The sequence below is a fragment of the Bicyclus anynana genome, chromosome 4, assembly GCF_947172395.1.
Source record: "Bicyclus anynana chromosome 4, ilBicAnyn1.1, whole genome shotgun sequence".
Taxonomy (NCBI): Eukaryota; Metazoa; Arthropoda; class Insecta; order Lepidoptera; family Nymphalidae; genus Bicyclus; species Bicyclus anynana.
This window is the reverse complement of record NC_069086.1, coordinates 10,259,771-10,284,710: the sequence shown is the minus strand read 5'-3', so window position 1 is coordinate 10,284,710 and position 24,940 is coordinate 10,259,771. Positions and strand designations below refer to the sequence as shown.

Genomic DNA, 24,940 nt, shown 5'->3' with positions numbered 1-24,940 from the left:
TCAATCGTTTGCGTTAGACAATTAGGCCCCTGTCTAATAAACAAGAGTCTGCAGTTTAAAACTTAAAAAATCAAACCGTCAATGTCAAATGTCACTGTCAGTGACTGTCAGTCTATTGCACTTTTTTGAAATGTCTCCTTTGATTAAAACAAGTACATTACGAGTTTTATTTAGTTCAAGATTGCCGGTATTAGCCTCGTCATCAAATAATAAATTCCGCCCCTTTTGTTATCCATATTCAGTAAGTCACAAAGCAGAGCCGAAGAAAATGGCAGCTGAGAGGGCATTGCCTCAGATATTTCAATACGTCGATCAGAATGTGGAATCCTATAAAAATCTTCTAAAAGAGGCTGTTGCAATCCCTTCGGTTTCGAGTGACGCTAAACACCGCGACGACTGTGTGCGTATGGTGGAATGGATGAAGGAAAAATTAAAAGAAGTCGGTGCTACTACTGAACTGAGAGATATTGGTTTTCAAACTCTTGAAGGTAAACAAGTGAAACTACCCCCGGTTCTAGTTGGCGTTTTGGGAAATGTAAGTCATTAGAATATCATAAACATAAACTATCACCAGTTAGATGGTCAATTAACTCTAATTTACACAAGCCAATATTAATTTCTTGCAAGTGTAGGTCTATGGCCAGCTGTAGGACATTTCCTAAGCTGAATAGCACATTAAGCACAAATATAATTTTATATAAATTTAGTAAATCTATCTGTTTGTTGTATTAGTACATTTTATGTGAAGTTAAAAGTGTTTCATGAGTTTTTCTGAACAAAAGTTTAATTCCCTTTTATGACTATTGAAAATAATAGGGTCGTAGTTGCAGTAATTACCTAATTAAATAAAAAAAAATGTTTATTAAGATGAAAAAAAAATGTTTTTTGTCAATTAATCTTTATGATTTTAAATTTAATTGAACTTCGAAGATAAAGGAAGGCTAGACTTAAATGTGTTACTATATTTTACTTTTAGGATACCAACAAAAACACAATCTGTATATATGGTCATTTGGATGTCCAGCCAGCTCTAAAGTCAGATGGGTGGGCATCTGAGCCCTTTGAGTTAGTGGAGAGAGATGGGAAGTTATTTGGAAGAGGATCCACAGATGACAAGGGTCCAGTGTTGGGGTGGCTGCATGCTATCAATGCTTATAAAAATGTTGGGTCTGAGGTAAGTAACTAGCTATACACATATTTTAGGTGTCATCAAACCAAATAATTGATGCTTCAGTACAAGAATGTTTTATTTTATACAGTACAGTATTCACACTTCCTTTATTAACTATTTTCAGACTAATAAATTGCATCCAAATTCATTTATTCACTTAATATATTATTATATAACAAGAATTTCTTATAAAATTCCTTAAAAGAAGTTTGTGGACAAAGGCATCTATAGGATTGGATAATATTTTAACAGTAATCTGCTATTGCCACCTTTATGGCAAATTGAGTTTATTTTCAAAAAAGTCATGTTATCATTCAGTTGTTGATATATTCTTTATTTTGTCAACAGTTGCCAGTAAATTTGAAGTTTGTGTTTGAATGTATGGAGGAATCTAGCTCGCAGGGACTTGATGAGTTGCTTATGGAAAAGTTGAAGCCTGAAGGTTTCTTTGACACAGTGGACTATGTATGCATTTCTGATAACTACTGGCTGGGCACCACTAAACCTTGTATTACATATGGCTTGAGAGGCATTAGCTATTACTTTTTAGAAATTGAATGTGCCAAAATGGATCTGCATAGTGGAGTTTTTGGTGGAACTGTGCATGAAGGTAATTTATCATATATTTACATATAAAAATAAATATAAATATTTCACTGTTCTTGCTCAAAAACACTGCAGGCTAAACAAGCATTTCAGCCTCTATGGGCTAAAGTAATTTTGTTTTTTTTATTTTTTGTTTGTTAGGAGTACTAGCCTACTAAAATAATGACTTCTATGAAACAAAGGAGGTTTTATTCGTAAATAGAATCATTGTACTCACATGTGGGTACAAGACTATGAGTATACATGAGTACAAATGTAAGGCCCTGATTGTTTGATAAAAATTTTGGAATTGGAACGAAACGCAGTGTTCTTGTCTATGAAATGTGTAATTTTTTTATAAGATTTTTATTTATTTGCGAGCTGTGCCTGCAAAAAGAATTTTAAAATTGAATACTGTAATGAATTATTTTATTTTCTCGCAATCGTAGTGAAAAGTAAAGTGTAACACGCGGAGTTAAACCCATTATAAACTTGGTTTGTATTTAGCGGCCCTCGCGTTACGGCTCGTGTTCTAAAAACACCTTTTATATAATGGGTCTTTTTAGCCCCTTGTATAACAATCTACTTTATAGTTATAATAAATTCATCAATGTTAGCAAATGTTTGCTCAAGCAGAAATCTGAGACTGTTTTATATGAATAATAACTGTTGGTAATAATAACTGCATTGACATATTAGGTTTGTTATGACCAATACTATATACCTAGAGATCCCATACCTAAAGATTCTGACTCACTTATGTGTTTTATAAAATAATGTATGTTCTTTTATGCAACACAAAGCTATAGCTGATAATAGCGCAATATTGATAAGGTGTATGACTGTAGCAATCAGTAAATGCAAACAATGATTTATTGTGGTTACATTATCGATAATACCTGTAATTACCTGGTATCTGGTATCCTCCTTATACCCATGTATATCATGATAATAACTTGGTAGCAGCCTGAGGTTATTACAAGAGTAATTTCACAAATTTTCTGCTATTTGATTAGATATAACAAAATGTAAAGGTGGGTTCACACTTTTTGGCTGGTGGTAGGCTTCGGCGGTGGCTAGTTACCACCCTACCGGCAAAGACCGCCCAGCGATTTAGCGTTCTGGTATGATGCCGTGTAGAAACCAAAAGGGGTGTGGATTTTCATCCTCCTCCTAACAAGTTAGCCCGCTTCCATCTTAGACTGCATCATCACTTACCATCAGGTGAGATTGTAGTCAAGGGCTAACTTGTAAGGAATAAAAAAAAAATACTTGTTGAAAGCCAATAGATTTCATACAACACATAAAATGTTCATAAAATGTTCTGCCACTGGAATGTCTGATTAAAATCCAGGCCTGCCCTTATAGTAATTGATTTTAAAATGTTGTTGTCAATGTCATTGATAGTAGGTACTTAAGCAGGATGCTTGTGTTCAGTTATTGATAACTGAACATATTGCTTTCACCACAATTATTGATAAAAGTCACCACAATTAGGACATTTTATATTGGTTATAAATAATATTCTAGATAGCAAATATGCTGGGTGCAGATAATTCACAATGACTTCTATTTCAAGTTTTGTGGAAAGTATTTTGATAATTTTGTTAAAATGTATTTTTGCAACTTATGCATAATTCTCTGTTTGTGTAATTTAGCATTTGCTCAGTTAGCCATATGTTCCCATTGCAGGACATTTTATTCTTTTTGACTTTAATTTTGAGGTCTAGCTTCAACTGTTGTGAATAAATCAGTGTCTGATTAGATCAGATTCACACAAGTCAAACAATACAATCATGGTATGCAGTGACATTGAATATAGTGCTTTCATTGCATATTTTTATTTTTGCATACAACACGTTTGTAGGTTCTGAGTCATAATATAATGATGATTCGACAGAACACTTACTAAACCTAATGCTGAAATTAAATTATATTCGAGCATGTTCAAAGAATTGACGTGAGATGTAGTATCAGATATCAAGGTCTTATTCACAGTATTTGAATATTGTACCTCAAGGCTTGAAGTATGTTTTGCCATAAGAGCAGCCACTAAGCAGCATATCTGAGTTCTGTACTGAAGGGTATGATTGCCTTTGAAATTACAGGCACATAAGACTTAGCACTTGTGCATTAAGTTAAAGGCCATGCATTCTATGATGTGTTTCTAGCATGTCTTGCAAACTATCGCCTTTATAAGTAGGTGATGTTTGTCTTGCTAAAATTAAGCAGGCCATCTTCTTCTTCAACTATTAAAAATGAAAAAGTGCAGTACTGGTACATTATCATCAAAAAAACTTTTGTTCTACAGCAATGTCAGATTTAATATACCTAATGGATAAATTGGTGGACAAAGATGGCAAGATCCTTATAACAGACATCTATAAATCTGTGGCCCCATTGTTAGAGACTGAAAAACAACTGTACAACACAATTGATTTTGACCCAGAAGCGTACAGGTATGTGGTACTACAATAAACTTCACTGCAAATAAATGCTTAAGTTTTCAGATAAATACAATTTTAAGTGGTTATAATTTAAGGGATTTAACAGTAATTTCTGCTAGGTAACAAATTCAAGATAACATTTTATCAAAATTATGTAAAAAACAACTTCTTAACTGCAGATATCAAGATAAAAATATGTTATCTTAAATATTTTTAATATCAGATAAAAATTGTTGTTTTATTTGCGTTACTAAGTACTAATTAATTTTATTGTGAAATTCCCTGTTAGTCCACCGTTGAGCCCTATTAATGATGAAATGAGCATTTGTTTCTTTTAAGAAATCTTCAGTGAATATTCCCAGCCGGGAGTAAGAAGTTGGTGGTATACATATGTGCTTCGGAGAGCACGCTAAGAGCGGTTTCAGACTAGCGTTTTATACCCGCGTATGAGCTCGTTTTTTGAAGCGCATGTAGGCGCGTATAGGCGCGCCTTTTAGCACACGCTCAAGTCGTACGAGCGTTGACGCGCTTCTAAGCTCGTATGTATAAGCGCGAGCCGCGAGAGACACCTCCCAGAGATACTGACACAACGGTTCGAGCGAACACGCCGTAATATGCCCGTATACGCGCAAAAATACGCTAGTCTGAAATCACCCATAGCCCTCGTTTCTGTGCTATGATATTACTTTAGATACAGTGTTTTGTGGTAATACTTATAAATTAGGTCCTCGCACATAGTTACACATACTGGCATTTAAATAATCTTTCTTATAAAGCCTTAAAAATACCCTGAGAAATGCATTAATAGTATGCACTGTTTCTAACAAATCATAGATACAGGACAAAAATCAAAGAACTGCAATTTCTCAAAAGTAGACGTTAATACGGTGTTTTGTCATGGTACAGTCCCGGCCATTATGATGAGTGTCTTTTGTATTTTCAGAAAGTCCATAGACGCCTATAAACTTCCTCACAACGCTGTTAAAGAGCAACTTTTAATGCACCGCTGGAGGTACCCCAGCTTGTCACTCCATGGCATTGAAGGTAACAAAAGGGATTTAAATCTAGATGAACTTATATACTTTTTTTATTTGTATTCTTTTGTAGAGTAGATCTTCGAAATTGAATCGTAAAGGACAATTTAATTGAACTCAATCTTTCATTTACTACTTGTTTATTGTCTTCCATTAGATGCTGTATAGACACGTTCAAATGGTTACTTATACCATGTTGCTACATGCTATAAGTAACCATTTGACTTAGCAAACAATACACTAAACCATTATGGTGCACACTTTCACCTTTTCATATTTAATGACTTATCAAGAACTTGATGATGAGACTCATTTCCAATAATTGAGCTAATAAAAATAATAAAATAAAATACCCTACAAAACACAAGATTATAAATTCAAAGAAACAAACTTGTTTCCTGCTAAATATTTTTTTGGTTTATTAATACATTTTGTCAATGTTGGAAATATATGTCAGTTGATTGAATGTCTGGGATAAACTGTACTAAAGTTATTTCTTTACTAAAGGTGCCCACTATCAAACGGGAGCGAAGACTGTTATTCCCGGAAAAGTGGTCGGGAAATTCTCTATTCGTATAGTGCCAAACCAGGAGCCTGAAGAGGTCGAAAAATTGGTGTTTGACTACATTAACAAGAAGGTTTGCATATTAATTTATTGATTTTATTTTAATAAAGATGTCTTGCATAAATGATTATTATTTATAACAACTGTTAGAAACATTTAGAAACTGTACTGTGATTTGTGGTTTGCAGTCAATGATTGGGAGGGCGCCGTCGTGTAATATCTCAAAAACTTGGGATTGCATTTTTAGGTTTACTGTTAAGTTTGATTTATATATTTATTTTATTTTGAATAAAATCCGCATTATTTTTTAAATTTAAATAGTGTTATTGGTATTGGTCTGAAATGGATCTGGATGTCTCATTTAAAATGGTTATTTTTTTTCATTTAGTGGGCAGAGCGCGGATCTCCCAACAAGATGAGTATCTCAGCGCAGAGCGGCCGCGCCTGGACCGAGGACCCTGACCACCCGCACTACCAGGCCGCCGCCCGGGCCACCAAACTTATTTACCAGGTAGATTTATGACTATAAATATCGCGTTTTTTTAAACGGTGAAGGAAAAAATAGTGAGGGTACTTGTACACTTGCGAATTTTCTTAATTATCTACGTGTATGAGGTTGAAATCTTTTGAAGCTAATATGATGAAGCAAATAGTCAATTCGCATAGCGCAGTGGACTATTAGCCTAGAGAGAGAAGACTTGCTCAACAGTGAACCGAATATGGGTTATGATCATTCATCATCATTATTAACCCAACAGTTCACTGTTGAGTACGTCTATGGCGTTGGTATGCAGGTTTCATGCACAATGTTTTATTACCGTTTGAGACACATGATGTTGAATGGACCTTGGACCGGATTTGAACCTGTGCTCTTTAATTCTAAGACAGAGGTCCACTATACTATCACATCTACGATTCCTACACCAAGAGGTAAAAGATCTGAACTCCAATTTTTTCCAAAATTCTTCGTTGCAAGCCTGAACTCAATAAAAAAATCAAGTATGTATAGTGCGCTGTAGCACCATAATAGTACGTATTATGAACGCCATACAGCAATTGTCACCCGCACCTCGCTACAGCGTATGAACTATAATAATCACAATTTGTTAAACTAAGTGTCGTTGCACACGGGCCACACGCAATAGCCTTATGGCCTTACGCCGCTACAAGAAGCAAGAAGGGGCCGGTAAAAAAATACTCCGGTAGCGGCGTTTTGTGGTTGTGGCCGGTGGCCTATGTGCGGGAGCCCTAGGAGCCTATTTTACCACATGGGCAACCATTTGTCTAACAAGGCAGTCTATACAACGAGCAGTTACTTTATACCTGGAGAGATTTAAGAAGTTAATTAAGCTAGAGGCTAACAAATGTCTATAATCATCAATGGTATGTGCAGACGGAGCCGGACATGTCTCGCGAGGGCGGCTCCATCCCCGTCACCATCACGCTGCAGGAGGCGAGCGGCAAGAACGTGCTGCTGCTGCCCATGGGCGCCGGCGACGACATGGCGCACTCGCAGAACGAGAAGATCAACGTGCGCAACTACATCGAGGGGGTACGTTCCTTTAAACGAACAACTTGACAATGGGTACAATCTGACCCAATTAGGATTTTTTTTTAATTCTTTACAAGTTAGCCCTTGACTTCAATCTCACCTGGTAAGTGATGATGCAATCTAAGGTGGAAGCGGGATAACTTGTCAGGAGGAGGATGAAAACCCACACTCCTTTCCTTTTTTTCACGGCATCGTACTAGAACGCTAAATCGCTTGGCGGTATGTCTTTGCCGGCATTGTGGTAACTAGTTACGGCCGAAGCCTCCCACCAGCCAGACCTGGACCGTACCGACAAAGACGTACCTCCAAGCGTTTTAGCGTTCCGGTACATTGTAATGTACAAACCGAAAGGAGTGTGGATTGTCATCTTACTTCTAACAAGTTAGCCTGCTTCCATCTTAGATTGCATCATCACTTACCATCAGGTGAGATTGTAGTCAAGGGCTAACTTGTACAGAATAAAAAAAAATCTCCGAAAGTAATGATCGCAGATACCCTGTTACTTTTACAAAATTGCTTTACTAATAACATACTCCTAATTTATATACAATTTAAAAAACTGTCATAGTCCCTATTTGCTTAGACTGCAGCGTCACTCAACAGTTTGTTCTTGTTCACCCCTCTAGAAATATTTGTTTTATTATATTTTATTTTCTTTTTCAGATAAAACTTTTCGCTGCCTATCTGTATGAAGTCGGCAAACTTCCAAAATAAATTGTAGTTAGCATTCACAGTTGACTATTGAATTTATAAGATTTATATTATACAATATGTCGAACATTTACATATTTCGTAAATTCTGTATAATTTTACACGTGTCAGGGTTTCTTTTACATGCCAAGGGATGTTAATATTGGACTTATAAATGTGTTAACATTCCATGAGAAGTACAATTTACATGTATACTATGTTTAGTAATGATTTCAACTCAAATACGACGTCGATCATAGTGCCTTATAAGAACAAAGCATAATAAATTCAAGTACTTTTAGTTTTGTGTAAAATAACTTTTTTTTTATATAAACACTTGTGTAAGAAGTGTCCTGTATGAGTCTTTGGTTTTTTTTTTAAATTTACATATCAATTATTTTCTTTAGTTGTTATTTTATTGAAATATATAAGAAAACCTATATTGATGTGTTTTTATTGCACAAATTCACACCTTATTTATTTTATATGTACATTGTACACATCCTTTTTACAGTTGCATATACATAGATATTTTAATTTGGATTTAAAAATAAAACACAGTTCTGCTTTGGTTGTTAAAGGGTGCACAGTTTTTTGGAAGATGTGTTACATTGTGATTTTCTCGTAGTTCCCATTCCTGTGGGAATAAAATATAACTTCTGATACTCACAAATAACACGCTTTCTATTGGTGACAGAATTTTCAAAATCGGTTCAATCAGTACATCCAGAGATTACACTGGTAGGGATTGAACCACTACCCCTCAGTGGTGAATCCAACCACTTTTACCATTGAGCTATTGAAGCTTTTTTAAAATATGCTGATAATAATACAACTGTAATAAATAAATAAATACCATATATTTTCTATACTTTCGTTAACTTGTCCTTCTTTTCATTGCAAGTGTAATAACAGTAACTGTTTGTCATTACTATTAAACTACTGATCCAATTTTTTGAAAACTTATTGAATTTTGTGATTTGATTTAGTCTTAGAAGATATGCACGGACACAGATATATTTGAGGTGCATGTTTAGAAGGTGGTATAGACCAACATATACAAAACCTGCATTTCTGACAATATTACATGCATATACAGGCAAATTGCTAACCTACATTCTTAGAGTTGGTTAAAAATTGTCATTAATAAATGCTGCTCTTGCTGAACTTCCTGTCATGTTGTTAAGTGTGACTGGTGGCACAGGCACGGGAACCTCATCATGCTCCTCGACATCATCAAGCTGTTCCTGTCTTTGTATTGCAATATTGTGCAGTATAGCCAAAGCAACAATATAAACTTTAGTGTTATCTAATTTTGTTTTAAATCCTTGTAATAAACTTTTAAATCTTTGCTTCCATACCTTAATGCAACGTTCTACTGTGTTATGAGTCTTTGAATGTGCTATGTTGTACATTTCTTCTTTTTCTGTGTTTGGTTGTGAGATGGGAGTAAACAAATAAGAAGTGCAAGCAAAACCAGAATCTCCTAAGAGTCTGCCTTTAAATTCAGACTGCTCAAATCTTTGCTTTAGGGGACTTTCATTAAATATTCTAGAGTCATGTGTGCTTCCACACCAGCGTGCAACTATATCCATTATCTCTAGATTAGCATTTGACACAACCTGAAATAAATATTGACTATTGAGTACACAAATTCATTATTAAAATAAAAATGCTTTTACTAAATATCACTAACATCCTTACTCAAAGTTCTACCTTCTGCAGTTACTTAACAACACTTATTTATCAAAATTGACAAACACACTGAGTAATCTCGTTTGTCTTCTATCTACTTGTACACTGATGTCCAGTAGACACAAATGAAAGTCACAAGGAATTGAATTGGATGGAATTGTAAATTAACAAATACATTTTTAACTAAATGAATACATTGCTATCTACAGTTAACAGTCGAGATAGAATGCTGAGACTGGACATAAAGCAAAACTGGAAACATCTATGTCAAACTGGTAAATTTGGAAGTTATCTATCAATTGATATCAATCAGCATACCTGTACATTTATGGAACTATATCCTTTCCTATTTATGTAGTATTGGCCTACATTACCACCGACTTTCAGAATCCTAATGTGTGTGCAATCAATGGCTCCTATCACTTGTCTAAATCCACAAATTGAAAAAAATCCAGCAATCACATTGTCCTGCTCAATTTCACTATGTGGCATATGAATCCATTCAGCTCTTTTTGCCACTAGTGCTAAAGCAACTTGTTTGCATACTCTAGATACTGTTGCTTGACTCATCCCGTTTAAATCCCCGGCATCATCTTGAATCTGTCAAAATGATAATTTTAAGAAATTAAAAACTCAGCCAAAGAAAATCTGTAATAAATATTGGCGAGTCATATAAAGCATAATTACCTCTCCGCTGACCCAAGTTCTTAGTGCAGTCAATACTTTCAGATGGGGTGGTATAAGGCCACCTCTGGAATCACCAGATAAATCATTCTTGACCATGTCAATAATAAACATGGCAGTAGATCGAGAAAAGCGATACTTTAACTTAAATTCAGCTTCTTGCAGTTCTTCTAGAGGATTCTTGCGAATTTTATATAACTTTACGCGCTTTCTAAATGGATTTCGGTTTATAATGTCTTCTACATCGTCAATCATTCTCAAATCACGAACAAAATAGTCTCTGTACATTTTAATTTAATTATTACACCGATCGCAAGTAATCACTATCAAAACAATAATAAACACAAACAGCAATAAAAGAAGGTACTCAAAATAAACAGTTGAACCACAGATTATTTTGTTCTATTCAAAACTGTCGTTTAAAATGTCTTTTTTTCTTGTCTTTGGCTTTACACAGATTAGCTAATGTCAAGTCGTTTTGAAATGTCATTAATTTATTGTCGATTTGATTTTTTAATTGTATACGAGTATCTATGGATATAGCAGTAGTGTAACTCAGACTAACTACATATGGACCTGCCACGCTAGACGTTATTCCTTCTGTCAAAAATCATGAATCAACGATCTAACGCATTTTAAAAAACCGTTTCTATAGAATCATTGTTGTGATCGTTTTCGTCGTGAAAAGTGCTTCCTAATAATACCAGTTTGTGTAATTAAATGACATAAAAAACAGTCATTAACTTTTAGTTTCCTAAAACATGAAAGTAGGTACGTCTCATTTGTAAGCATTTATAATTTATATATAATTTGTAATAAAAGCAATACCTAAAAAGAATCGATTCTTCAGCTGGAACAGCAAAACATCGATCAAGTAATCGAAAATTCTGTATTTTTATTCTGTGGATAGTATAAGCATTAAACAATGTGTTACTATTACACACATGTGTATACTGTTTCAAATTTGTAGTAGGGAAAAACACATACAAAATATATTTATTTACCTTCCAGCAGACGCCCGCGACTTTGTTCGCGTTAAATTCTGTTTATCACAAATCCCACAGAAACCATGATTTTATCTGGGATAAAAAGTTTAGCAAATCACACAACAGTCAACGCTTTTATCCGTTTTTCTATTAGCCTAGTACCTATGTAATAAAACAGACGGTATTAGCAGACACTCCGCGGTTTAACCCACGTGGTCCCCGTTCCCGTAGGAAAACGGGGATAAAACACAGCCTATGACACTCGCAAATAACGTGACTTTTCATTGGTTAAAGAATTTAAAAATCGGTTCAGTAGATTCAGAGATTACTTACCTAGATTACTCCAACTATTCGAAACGATAGATTGCTTCTAATCTAAATAATAACAATGTCCCCGCAGGTAGTCGATCATTAAAATTGAGGTTGCATTTAATCTGGTATCTGTGTGATAAGAGCTAACTCGGCTAACAATGGATCAATCATGCGAACTGTAGCGATGTGTACCATCACTTTCTATTAGTGAATGTCTTTTCTGTGTTCCACTGACTTGGATATACCGAACCAAACATCTCCATAATTAGACTAAAAAACAAGAATCATTATTTAATTATTTATTTATTATGTACACTAACAACATAAATATAGAGACATGCACAAAATAATTAACTGCCGTTAATTAGATTTCAGAGCCGTGATAGCCCAGTGGATATGATCTCTGCATCCGATTCCAGTGGGTGTGGCCGTGTGGGTTCGAATCCGGTCCGGAGCATGCACCTCCAACTTTTCAGCTGTGTGCGTTTTAATAAATGAAATATCACGTGTCTCAAACAGTGAAGGAAAACATCGTGAGGAAACCTGCATACCAGAGAATTTTCTTAATTCTATGCGTATGTGATCTGCCAATCCGCTTTGGGCCAGCGTGGTGGACGAACCCCTCATATTCTGAGAGGAGACTCGAGCTCAGCAGTGAGCCGAATATGGGTTGACAATGATTAATTAGATTTCTTATCATTAAGCGCTAATGAAAGCTCACCTGTAAGCTTTATGAAACTGGTTGTGCCACGCGGTTTCACCCGCGTAGATACCGGTCCAGTAGGTATAATTGTTTAAAAAGTTGAAGTAGTAGTAGTATTTGTACATAATATGTATTCTGTGCCTGTGTGCTATTCCAAAAGGTTAGTTTGTATTAATTTGTACCCACGTACGAGTATATTGCCTATCTAATTAAAATATTGTGCATGCCATTATCTCTGTGTCAAATTTTATTTCACGAGATTTAGTACGAGATCCGGCATAAGAAATATAAACCTGTTATTTAATTGGGATATAAAATAAATGATAAAAAATATTCACATTGACACATTGCACATAGGTTGCCTAGTTAAATTGCAGCCAAACACATTTTTCATACAAAATCTAGGAAACCATGAACTTGATCAAAGGTAACATTTAAATTAAGCCTAAAAAAATATTTTATTTTAGAATTAATAAAAATAGCCTGATTTGTACCTAGGCTTGCGGTCAATGATTCGATTTTACCTACAGACAGTACCTACTTATCCACAGCAACTTTCATAGAAAAAGGTACGTCTGATCTGTTCCTACTTATAAATATAGGTGTATGTTTCTTCTCATTCCTAGATAAAAGTTAGTACCTAGAAATTTTATTAAGTCGTGATCAGAATAAGTACATGATCTCTTCAACGACACTGCATGAAATTGTAATTTAGGTACCATAAAGTAGGTAATTATTCATCAAATATGAGGAAAAATACATAAAATAACAGTAGGTTACCTAGATGTAGCTAAATATACACCGCGGTTTATTGTACTTTAGTTTAAAACCCGCGTATTATAACTGTTTAAATGATAATAGCAGATTGTTGGAGAGAATTATTTTTAAAAGAGTAGTCTTACCTAAAATATCACTAATATTCACGTTCCACTACTAATAGTCGGAAAGCTTACGTTAGTAGTAATAATTTAAATACCGGCAACAATCGGACCCACGCGGCGAAAACCCATGCTACGCCACTGGATAATAGCAAGACCGTATTCTTTAAAAATTAAAAATAAAAAGTCTTTGCTTTTGGTTAAAAGTCATAGAGCTCTTTGTAAACTGTTTGAGCTCATCTGGGGAAGGGTAAAGTAAATATAATATTGTACCGGCAACAGACGGTCCCACGCGGCGAAAACCCATGCTACGCCACTGGGTATTAGCAAGACCGTAATCTTTAAAAATTAAAAATAAAACGGATATGACGTCGCTCGATCTCTTGTTGTCGTAAACAACAAGTAATCGTTAAAAGTACACTCGTCTACATAAGTCTTATACAAAATCAATTGTGTACAATAAGTTACAAAAGTTTAATAAAATTAGTAAACATTACATGCATATGGACGTTAAATTTTCACTATACTAAGATGAGGTGGGCCATTCACATGGTCTGTCAATTATTATCTAACTAAAAAATACTTGATATGCCTGTTTGTGGCATCTTAATCCGTAGCATAGGTACCTATAAACTAATAGACTGATTATGATGCCATTTTTATGTTTGAAAGCTGACTTGAACCAAATATTTTATATAAATTATGATCCGAAGATATCTGCCCCCCTAGCCAAGTGGCACGTCAATTATCTTTCTACGATCGATGGAATGACATTTGCTATCAATAGGTCACGTGATCAAGATCTGTCACTGCCATACATTTTTCTAGTTTTCGAAACGTTAGCGATCGTAGAAAGAGAATCAACATGCCACTTGGTTAGGGGAGCTGCGTTTTTCCCTACTTATGACGAATTCTAGCAAAATTCATGAGCGTTAGGATTTTCAATAACTTTCTTTTAAAAGCCGGCGAGCTCATAGGTCAGCGTGAATCTATCTATACTTATAATAGAGTTTGAATGTAAGTCGTACATATTTTGAGATATAGTTTTGTAAAATGATTAATGACCCATATAATATATTTCAATACTAGCGGACGCCCGCGACTTCGTCAGCTTCAGCTTTTCACAAATCCCGCGGGAACCATGGATGATATACATATATACCTACCTTCGTCTTCAATCACTATCTATTAAAAAAACCCGCATCAAAATCCGTTTAAAGATTTAAGGAAATATAGGGACAGAGAAAGCGACATTGTTTTGAACTATAAAGTGATATAGGTATAAAACATTTGAAAACATAATTAGATGGGGGTGAAATAGTGGTTGAAAGTTTGCATCGATTTCCACGCGGACAAAGTCGCGGGCGTCCGCTAGTTATTAAATATTATCAGCATTCACATATAAAATATAAATACCTTCTTAAATCCAATAAAGGGATTTTCCGTTTGGGTAAACTGTTTATTCTGTACAGTAACAGTGAGGTATGGCCTAGATATTCCCCAGCTTAAAAGCTAAAGTAATGTATGTTAAGGTTAATAAAACTGAGTGTTTCGTTTGAGAAGCCCTCATTGACACCGACACGGCAGGTTCGTCCGCGAACGTATACCAGTTTACCAACACTAACATAAAAGAGGATGCCGGTCGCCCCTCTTCCAGTGTGTCTCAGAACCTCGATGTAACTGAACGCTGCGACCGCGAGCAATATTATCATAAAACGTTTGCTATTCTTTACAATATACATATTCGTAATAAACCGCCCAGTGTATATAAACATATTTATTATCTCGGAAAGAAATATAGCCGGTATTTACAACTGAAAATTTGTGAAACCTTCAACAGTAATTGAATAAGGACGTTGGTCAGACGGTAAGTCCAGTTTTGTTATTAAAAATATATATAAATATTTATGAGTTGCGTCCAGTCTGTGACTTGAATTTAAAATTGCATTGCTCTGTCGACTGTCTGTTTCGTTCTACACTATTGTACTGAAGATTTCGAGGAAGTTATAAAATAACTTAAATAGTGACAAATGCTTACTCATAACTTAACCAGTGAGAGTTTATTGCTCAGAGTTACATTTCCCGTCGAAATAATTAACTTAATCGGTCCACGGATTCGTTAAGAAGATCGTCTTAATCCTGGTAACTAGGATTTCACGAGGATTATAACATAGTAGCTAAATAGAGTAATGATATATATATGAAAGAGACAAAATAAATACAATTGTTTAAATAGCTTAAAGGCTGGGCTGAATAAACCCAAGGGGTGACATTTTATAAATGGGTTTATTACCTAATTATATCTCAATGGTAGTGACTAACACGTCGTTTAATGATTACTCGGAATACATATCTGTATTTACTATTCCATTCAACAGAAATATCTTTGTTTACAGACTACTCATTGTATGTTATGTGGGAAAATTAACAGAGCATACTTTTTTCCTCACCGTATAGATTAGCACGAAGGTACCTATATACGTACTACCTACGCTTTCTAATTTACTATGACGAATGCTGTCATCGTACTATTACAAAATAGTAAATACACGCAGGTGAACTGAACACATGCTGAAGATAAAGGTTAAATTCTCGTATATAGTGGGAACAATTCGTTCATTTTTATTGTAAATAGGTAATTGTAGCCCAGAGGATATGACCTCTGCCTCCGATTCCTTTGGATTTGGGTTCGAATCCGGGTGGGGCATGCTCCTCCAAATTTTCAGTTGTGTGCATTTTAAGAAATAAAATATCACGTGTCTCAAACGGTGAACATCCTGAGGAAACCTGCATACCTGAGAATTTTCTTAATTCTCTGCGTGTGTGAAGTCTGCCAATCCGCATTGGGCCAGCGTGGTGGAATATTGGCCTAACCCCTCTTAATCTGAGAGGAGACTCTGGGTTGATGACGAGGTAATTGTAAATACCTACCTACGTTTGTTATTATTTTTTATATTTAAATAAAATAATAGACATTAAAGTGACGAGTGATCCAGACAAACGGTCTCCGAAGATTTTACAAAAAATTCAGCCAGGATTTTTTCTTATCAGAAAAATTCATTGCGAGATCGCCCCCGATAGGTACTCTATATGCATGCATTGTATAGAATACCGTACTACTACTACAGATTACCGGTAACATAAACACCAAACACTCTAGGGGTAGGGCAGACAAGACTCGAAATTACACAAAAGTGAAGATTATGCATTGAATTTACTACACACTACGTGAGTTTTCTCTTTTCTATCTTCTGTAGAATACCTACCATCTAGAATCATATTCATAATATTTCATACATTCCCAGAATGCCTCCGGTATTCATTTCAAATGTAGGTATACAAGATATTATATAGAATACCAGATTATACCTACAGATTGCCGGTAACATTATAATTATTTTCATTATTGCTTCATTATTATACGGATAATTAACAGTATTGCAAACTAATTTGTCATATAATATGGGTTAAAAAGTGTGGGTTTAAAGTGAGTGAGTGATGAAGGGATTTAAAATTTGGGTAAGCAAAATACTTATTTTAAGTATTAATTTTATAAGTAGGTAACTAGTAGACGCTGCGCGGTTCCACCCGCGTAATTCCAGTTCCCGTGGGTATACGGGGAATAACTTCCCAACAGTGAAAGAATTTTTCAAATCGGTTCAGTAGTATCAGAGCAATGTAAACAAACGAATAAACTATAAAATCTATCCTCTTTATAATATGAGTATAGATTTTAAAATGAATTTTACATTTAATAAAAAAATCCTTATTAAGTACTTAATCTAGTTATTTCAATGTGGATAAAGTCGCTAGCGTCCAATAGTCTTAATACAACCTATGAACCTATTAGATTGCTATGATCGAAAGAAAATTATAGGTCGTATAAAACTTGTAAACGGGTCATTTAATTGTGTATAAAATAACCGTTCACTAGTTTTATTTATAACTAGCGGACGCCCGCGACTTCGTCCGCGTGTAAGTCGTTGTAAACTTTCAACTACCCCTATCCTACCCTACCCTACCTCTACCCTACCCTATCCCAACCCTACCCCTACCCTACCACTACCCTACCCCTGCCCTACCCCTACCCTACCCCTACCCTACACTACCCCTACCCTACACCTACCCTACAAATAACAAATATAATTAGAAAGCTCCGAACTGCTAAGCTATCGGAAGTTACACGTGTTATTGTGAGTCAACCATAAAAGATAGACATATATATGCTGTTGTGTTTTTATAGATAATTTTAAGGAAAACATTTCCGTCATACATTATTTCTATGTAGCTTTAACTATTAAGGCTGTACACGCGACGGAAGCTTAAAAATTTGAGTAACTTCTCCCGTTTTCTCAACATTTCTCTTCACTGCTCTGCTCCTATTGATCGTAGCGTAATGAAAAGTATACTATAACCTGCCCAGGAGTATGTAGAATAATTGTACCAAGTTTCGTTAAAATCCGTCCAGTAGTTTTTGTTTCTATAAAGAACATACAGACAGACAGGCAGACAGACAGACAGACAGACAGACAGACAGACAGACAGACAGACAGACAGACAAAAATTTTACTAATTGCATTTTTGGCATCAGTATCGATCACTAATCACCCCCTGATAGTTATTTTGGAAATATATTTCATGTACAGAATTGACCTCTCTACAGATTTATTATAAGTATAGATGTAAAGTGTAATAGCCCAGTGCATATGACCTCTGCCTTCAATTCCGGAGGGTGTGGGTTCTAATCCAGTCCGGGGCATGCACCTCCAACTTTTCAGTTGTGTGCATTTTAAGTAATTAAATATCACGTGTCTCAATCGGTGAAGAAAAACATCGCGAGGAAATGCATACCCGAGAATTTTCTTAATTCTCTGCGTGTGTGAAGTCTGCCGATCCGCATTGGGCCAGCGTGGTGGACTATTGGCCTAACGTCTCTCATTCTGAGAGCAGACTCGAGCTCAGCAGTGAGCCGAATATGGGTTCATAACGATTTTTATTTATGAGGCATTTTTGACTTTCAAAGATTATTCAGGTTTACTTAGACACACGTATGTAAGTACCTAATTAATTAGAGCCTCAATAGATTAACGGTAAAGCCACATCTACTGTGGTAAAGCGGTCGGACCCATCACCGAGGGGTGGTGGTTCCGGTTCGATCCCCGCCCTGTTAGACTGTTGTCGTACCCACCTTAATATAGTACTTCCCGACTTGTTGGAGGGGAATGGGAATATTTAAAACATAGGCAAATAATCTATTGGATAAAATATAAAAAAAATTAGGTATTAGATACCTAGCTTGTATTTTACACTTAATCGATCTTCGATATAATGGAGGTACGAGTAAGTATGTAAGTACCTATAACTACGCTCTAATTATTGCACGCCTGCTATAGTTATGTAGTAAAGTCACACATTTTCACACCAATCATGGGTGTCATTATGATCAATTTTCGCGATAACAATTCGCTATATACATACGTACAGACATAATAATTATACGCCTACGACAGTCAATGTCAGTTGTTATCAGCCAATGATTATGATTAAGTATATAAGATTGACGGCAATGTACTCTTGAGACATTGGGGTTCAACACCACCGACTTCCATTTCTTCCTTGCCCTAAGCGTACGGCTTTTGTAGGGCTCATACTTGGTGGAGACACTCAACAATGTGCAAGGTATCCTCCCTTAATTTTCATCTGGCGCTCTCTAGTAATTCCCAAAATCTCCTATTGGGTTCCTACTATCTATACTAATATTTTAAAGCTGAAGAATTTGTTTGTTTGTTTGGTTGAACGCGGTTAGATATCTCAGGAAGTACTGGTCCGATTTTAATAATTCTTTCAGTGTTAGATAGCTTATTTATTGAAAAAGGTTATAGGCTATATATTATTCCTGTATTGTTACGGGATAGGGGAACCACGGGGGTGAAACCGCGAGGCGTCAGCTAGTATCAAGTATTGTTTTGCTAGATTATTAGGCTTTTTATGGTTTACCTTACTACCGGACTAAAGAGTTAGTCGGTAGATACCTATTTTCCAAAGTACAATATTCATACATAGAAGCAATGGCGTGCACTTCATAGATGCAAAATGCTTTGCCTATTCTTAGGATTTGTTACGAACCTGTATTAATCATAAACGATAAGGAATTTTCAATTTGTTTATAATTAGTTTGTATAATGCCTACCCTACTTAAAAACCTTGTGGACGCCACTACATAGAACTGTTCGTACATATGAAAGAATATTATCCAATATTGCCCAGAGAACAATGTATAAACTGCGTGTAACGTAATCGCCAGAACGCAACTGATTGTGATTCCGTTAGCGGTTCGTTCCAACTCTTATGCAAGTGTTAGAAAAAGAATACCGATTGGCCTCGTTATTGGAACCTGTACAAATAATGAACCCGGAGCTGACTAAAAGCGGCTTTATGACGAGTCAAGTATTGAAACGCTGTTGATGATACATCGTACAGTGGCAGTATACACGTGGTATTTTTATTTTATTAAACTTGTGGGGACGCCCGCAACTTCGTGAGCGTGAAATTCAGTTTTTCATAATCCCGCGCGAACCATGGAGTTTTTCGGGATAAAAAGTAGTCTTTTTGTGGCGGCAACAAAAAAAGCGGTGTGAAAAAAAAGCAAAATATAGCATAGGTATATGTTGCTCCATAATCTGAAGATTATTGAGCAACAATGAAACTTGACTTAATTTGAGACCATAATAAGAAAAAGGTTATACTTTTTGTTGCGAAAATAAAATCAGAAGGGCGTGAGATAGGGGTTGAAAGCTTGTATAATAATAAAGTACTGTCTTTGCAGACTTTGTTCTGCTATATCAACATATAAAAATACTAAATTTGGAAATGAGGAAAAGGGACCTATCTAAATACATACCTAAAAAAAAATTAAATCCGTGGAGCTACAAATACATCGAGCTTCAAATACAGTGACACGAGATTTTTATATAATGTATTAGATTTCGTTTCATTTAACTAAACCGTAAGATACGATTATTATCTACCGTTCGCAGTAACCCGGTCGCTGTTACTAGTCCATATGAACACTGAAGATGTAGGCTAAAGTATAAAGTCTAGCTGTTTGTAACGGTCTCATAGTGTAATAAAGAAAAAAATACAAAAAATCAACCAAAATTTTGCTATTGTCTACGCAAATCTAACAAATGCGTTTCCACAGAAAGTTTTAACCAGTTTTCTTAACACAATCAGAAAAGGGAATGCCTATCCCCGGTCCATGCCTACCCTAACCACCCGGCAATTTACTTATATCTAAAAAATCTTGAAAATTCTACTTTAATAATGAAATCATTACATCAAAAAAAGTTTGCTCAGTTTTAATTCATCTTTAATTTATCCACAACAGGGACAAGCTAAATCGTTGATTATACAGCCTGAGTTTTGCGATATTTTTTGAAGCTTGTTGGTACAAGAAAAAAATACAGCTTCAAATGTTACTTTGCTGCTTTGGTACACCAGCGAACATTATGCCATTATGAGTAATAAAAAAATGTATTTTTCAAGCCAATTATTTAACCAGATCCTCATTTATACATTATATTATCATCTCCATATACTGTTATACAGAGGCATACGTATACTTGGATTCCCTGGGCCGACGTTGTATGGACTGGTGGGCATTCCCAAAATGTCAACTTCACAGCTAAACAATTTGAAAAAACTTTCACAAGTGGAAAGCTACACTATCAGCGAGGAACATAGGTTATACTTTATCCCCTGGAAACTGGAACAACGCGAGTGAAACCGCAGTGCGTCCGCTAGTCACAAGTCAAGCATGCTACAGTTTAATGTTTCTTAACGGTACCGTCATAAAACATTTTTTTCGATTTTTTGAAAGTATTACCGTAAAGAATGATTTAAGACCGTGTTCTGATAACCCAGTGTATGTAAGTGGGTAACGTATTTCCCCGAAATAAATGTGTACTAAAAATAATCGATTGAGTATCGAATTCATTAACATGTAACTTGAGCAGAACTGTGTATGATTAAGCTTGAAAAATTATCGCTTCATGGTAAGACCGCATTTGTGTTTACTCTCCTAATTAGGATTTTCCAATTTTTAATGAAGTCCTCCTCTCAGAATGAGAGGGATTATGCCTTAACCCACCACGCTGGCCAAATGCGGATTGGCAGATTTAACAGACTTTTTTTTATATATGTGGTCAAAGAATCTTTATTTCTCTTAAAGAATTTACATTCACTTACAGAGAAACAACTATAAATAAATCTTATTAACTATTTTACAGTCAGCTGTATGCAAACAATTTTTTTCGTTCTACCTACAGAAATTTACGATGTTCGGTGCGAAATCGTTACCACAGTGTAAGTGTTAGTGGTAATACCACTGTATATATTTTCTTAATTTAGTTTTAAATGTGTTTAAAGATTTGGCATTCTTCACATCCACTGGTAATTTATTATAAATTTGCACGCCTTCAAATTTTATATGTCTCTTACCGAGACAAGTCCTTTGATGCGGTAGCAAAATATGATCCTTTCTTCGGCTGATTCGACTCTGCACCTGATGTACTTTTGTAAAAGTAATATGTGTGTGAATTGTTTTATTAAGAATTTTTCTTATTAATATACAAGTATAGTAGGCATGTAATTGTTTGATATTCATGATGTCTGTATTTTTGTACAATTTGGATGTAGGAGTTAGGTAGTCATAATTAAATAACATTTTGATTATTTTGTTTTGAGAAATTTGTAGGTCTTTAAGGTTTGTCTTTGTTGCAAAGCCCCAAATTTCAATCAAATATATTAAGTGAGGTTTTACTAAGGCGTTGTAAATTAGTTTTGCGGACTGGGAGAGGAAGACAGTGAGTAATATTTCGCAGTGATCCCATCAAGGAGGAAATTTTGCATCTAATATGTTTAATTATGTTTAATTTGAGTTTTCCAATTTAAGTCACAATCTAACCTTAGGCCAAGATATTTTTCAGTCTTTTTTGGTTCTAAAATTTGGTTGTAAAGACGCAAAGAAGTGTAACATGGAATTGTTTTGTTTTTATTTTTGAAGATAATATAGCTTGTTTTTGAGACATTAATAATATATATTCTTTACAAGTTAGCCCTTGACTACAATCTCACCTGATGGTAAGTGATGATGCAGTCTAAGATGGAAGCGGGCTAACTTGTTAGGGGGAGGATGAAAATCCACACCCCTTTCGGTTTCTACACGGCATCGTACCGGAACGCTAAATCGCTTGGCGGTACGTCTTTGCCGGTAGGGTGGTAACTAGCCACGACCGAAACCTCCCACCAGCCAGACCTGGACAAATTAAGAAAATCTCAATTTGCCCAGCCGGGGATCGAACCCAGGACCTCCGTTTTGTAAATCCACCGCGCATACCACTGCGCCACGGAGGTCGTCAAAAGAAGTCTCTACAGACGGTAGAGAATTAAGAAAATTTTCTTTCTTCTTTTTCTTACGATGTTCTTCTTCACCGTTTGAGACACGTGATATTTAATTTCTTAAAATGCACGTAACTGAAAAGTTGGGGGTGCATGCCCCGGACCGGATTCGAACCTTAGAAAGCAGAGGTAATTTTCACTGGGCTGAATCCTAATTATGTCATTGCCGCAGTAGGTATACGTAGCCGCTTATTTTGGGATTATTTTTGTTACTAGGCCTGACGTTCGGAGTTTATAGAAAAACAAATATCAATCAAAAAAAAAACAAATTTATTAATTATCCTATTCAAAATATAATTTAAAACTCAGTAAAACTAACGAAATTTAGAATTTTTATGGCTTACAATTCGCAGTGACACGCTTTACGTTCGCTTGTGTAACAGACGTGACGTGTTCGACTTTCTCCGCCCGATCTGAGGGAAATCCGTGCCTTGTGTAGCGTAGCTATTGTCCAACATCTCGTACAAGGATGGCTGGGATTCCCTTTTGCGTCATTTGGACATTAAAGGACATACTGCGAGGTTAAAACGCTGCATGCGACTTTGATGGTTTACTTCCGATATTGGTTTCTCAATATACTTTTTAATGCTAGTACCCACCTACACTGTACACACTAAATACACAATAGCATAAAAACCAATAAAAATTATACTCGACACCAAATAATAATGTGATTGGTATATATTAAGTAGATTAATTTAAAATCTTGAATGTTATAGTACAATAGTACATTATGATATAAGTGCGGTAAGTTGAAAATTACAGCCGAGGCGATATTGCAGCTCGAGCCAAAGGCGAGAGCTTATAGTAAGGAAGCTGAGGCTGTAATTATTAAAGCGCACGTATGTCATACGACTTTTTGTAACACATTTGTGCGGAAAAACACTTTAAACACACTTTCTGAAAATTAATTTGCATCTTTGCCTGTTTTCCTTAAGATGACATTTTGAATTTTATTCATAAAATGTTGAGCACTTTTTTGACACAAAAACTCTTTGTCAAGATTTAAAAAACTACCTACTACTACTACTACTATATTACTACCTACTACTACTACTACTACTACTACTACTACTATATTACTTTACGGCACATGTGCGTAACTACTTTACGTACTTTACGAGAAAATGTGTTATAAATACATTTATAGTTTATGTGCTTGTAGTTGTGTCTATGAATGAGCGCAATATATCACTTTTAGTGCTGCGTACTGATGTATCTAACATAACTACAAAAAAAGATGTATCAATTTGTTGATGTGCCAAGTTAAACAGTCGATATATACGAGTATAAAGTCAATATTGTACCAAGTATTTAATATATATACTATATCTATAAATAAACAAAGATAAAACGAAGTCCTGACCCCGTGGCACACTGACTGTAGCATGTTAACCCAATAATATATGTAAGTAAATGTTATATCGAGATATGTAGATATAAGACATGTAAATAAGTATGCTTGGGATTTCCCATATTTGCACTCAGGGTTATTGCGACCAAACAATCGTGACGAATCTTGTCTGTGTAATAACCGTTAAGGTTATGCATGACGAAGGGGCATTGTATATAAAAATATTATAAATAAAATTTTATTGTTGAATGCCTAATATCTTAAAGGTCTTTTGTCGGATATATCTGTGATATGATTTAGTAAGATTTTTTTAAAACTACAACTGAGTAGGTCGACAGGACTGCTTTAAATTATTATTAACGTTAAACTTTGATATATTAATCAAATAATATCAGTTTATAATGGTAGTAGAATATTATATATAATATACCTACAAAGTTCTACAAATTCTATTTATAAAAATGTATTGCACTGAACTAGGCGGTCATGGTCCGACTATTTTACATCAGTATGAAATACCTACTTTAAATAATAATAATATAATACCTACATTTGTTATTAACATTCAATATAATGATGACTTTTGAACAGATATGTAAAACAAATACTTATACAAAAATAAGGACATTGAACAACATAACCATCTCCAAAGTATATGAAACGCTCACTAATGATGATGACTTTAAATAACAAAAACACTGCGCCTTGGTTTTTCTTTTTAGAAAATCGCGGATATACATTGAATCCAACTACATGCTACATGGAGTTTACTCCTTAGGAATCGATTTTCATTTTAAGCGACCTTTATGAAAAAATTAATGAGTT

The 24,940-nt window shown here is 35.2% G+C and overlaps 3 protein-coding genes across 3 annotated transcripts in view; 2 read left to right on the top strand and 1 right to left on the bottom strand.

Moving 5' to 3' along the window:
- The first annotated feature begins 126 nt into the window (after window positions 1-126).
- On the top strand, window positions 127-8,486 carry LOC112043314 (cytosolic non-specific dipeptidase). The gene is made up of 9 exons (XM_024078656.2): window positions 127-535; window positions 977-1,174; window positions 1,520-1,781; window positions 4,068-4,215; window positions 5,147-5,247; window positions 5,745-5,875; window positions 6,191-6,313; window positions 7,196-7,354; window positions 8,018-8,486. The coding sequence occupies exons 1-9, from the start codon at window positions 131-133 to the stop codon at window positions 8,066-8,068; spliced, it is 1,578 nt and encodes a 525-aa protein (XP_023934424.1). The 5' UTR covers window positions 127-130; the 3' UTR covers window positions 8,069-8,486.
- LOC112043315 (putative nuclease HARBI1) lies at window positions 8,487-11,130 on the bottom strand. Its single transcript, XM_024078657.2, has 3 exons — window positions 10,427-11,130; window positions 10,058-10,339; window positions 8,487-9,666 (listed from the first exon to the last, which is right to left on the bottom strand). The coding sequence occupies exons 1-3, from the start codon at window positions 10,709-10,711 to the stop codon at window positions 9,175-9,177; spliced, it is 1,059 nt and encodes a 352-aa protein (XP_023934425.2). The 5' UTR covers window positions 10,712-11,130; the 3' UTR covers window positions 8,487-9,174.
- Window positions 11,131-14,935: 3,805 nt separating this feature from the next.
- The window catches only part of LOC112043313 (serine protease inhibitor 88Ea), a 34,628-nt gene continuing 24,623 nt past the window's right edge, over window positions 14,936-24,940 (top strand). Inside the window, exon 1 of the mRNA XM_024078655.2 lies at window positions 14,936-15,169. The gene's annotated coding sequence lies outside the window, so the exon portion shown is untranslated. The remainder of the gene's footprint in view (window positions 15,170-24,940) is intronic.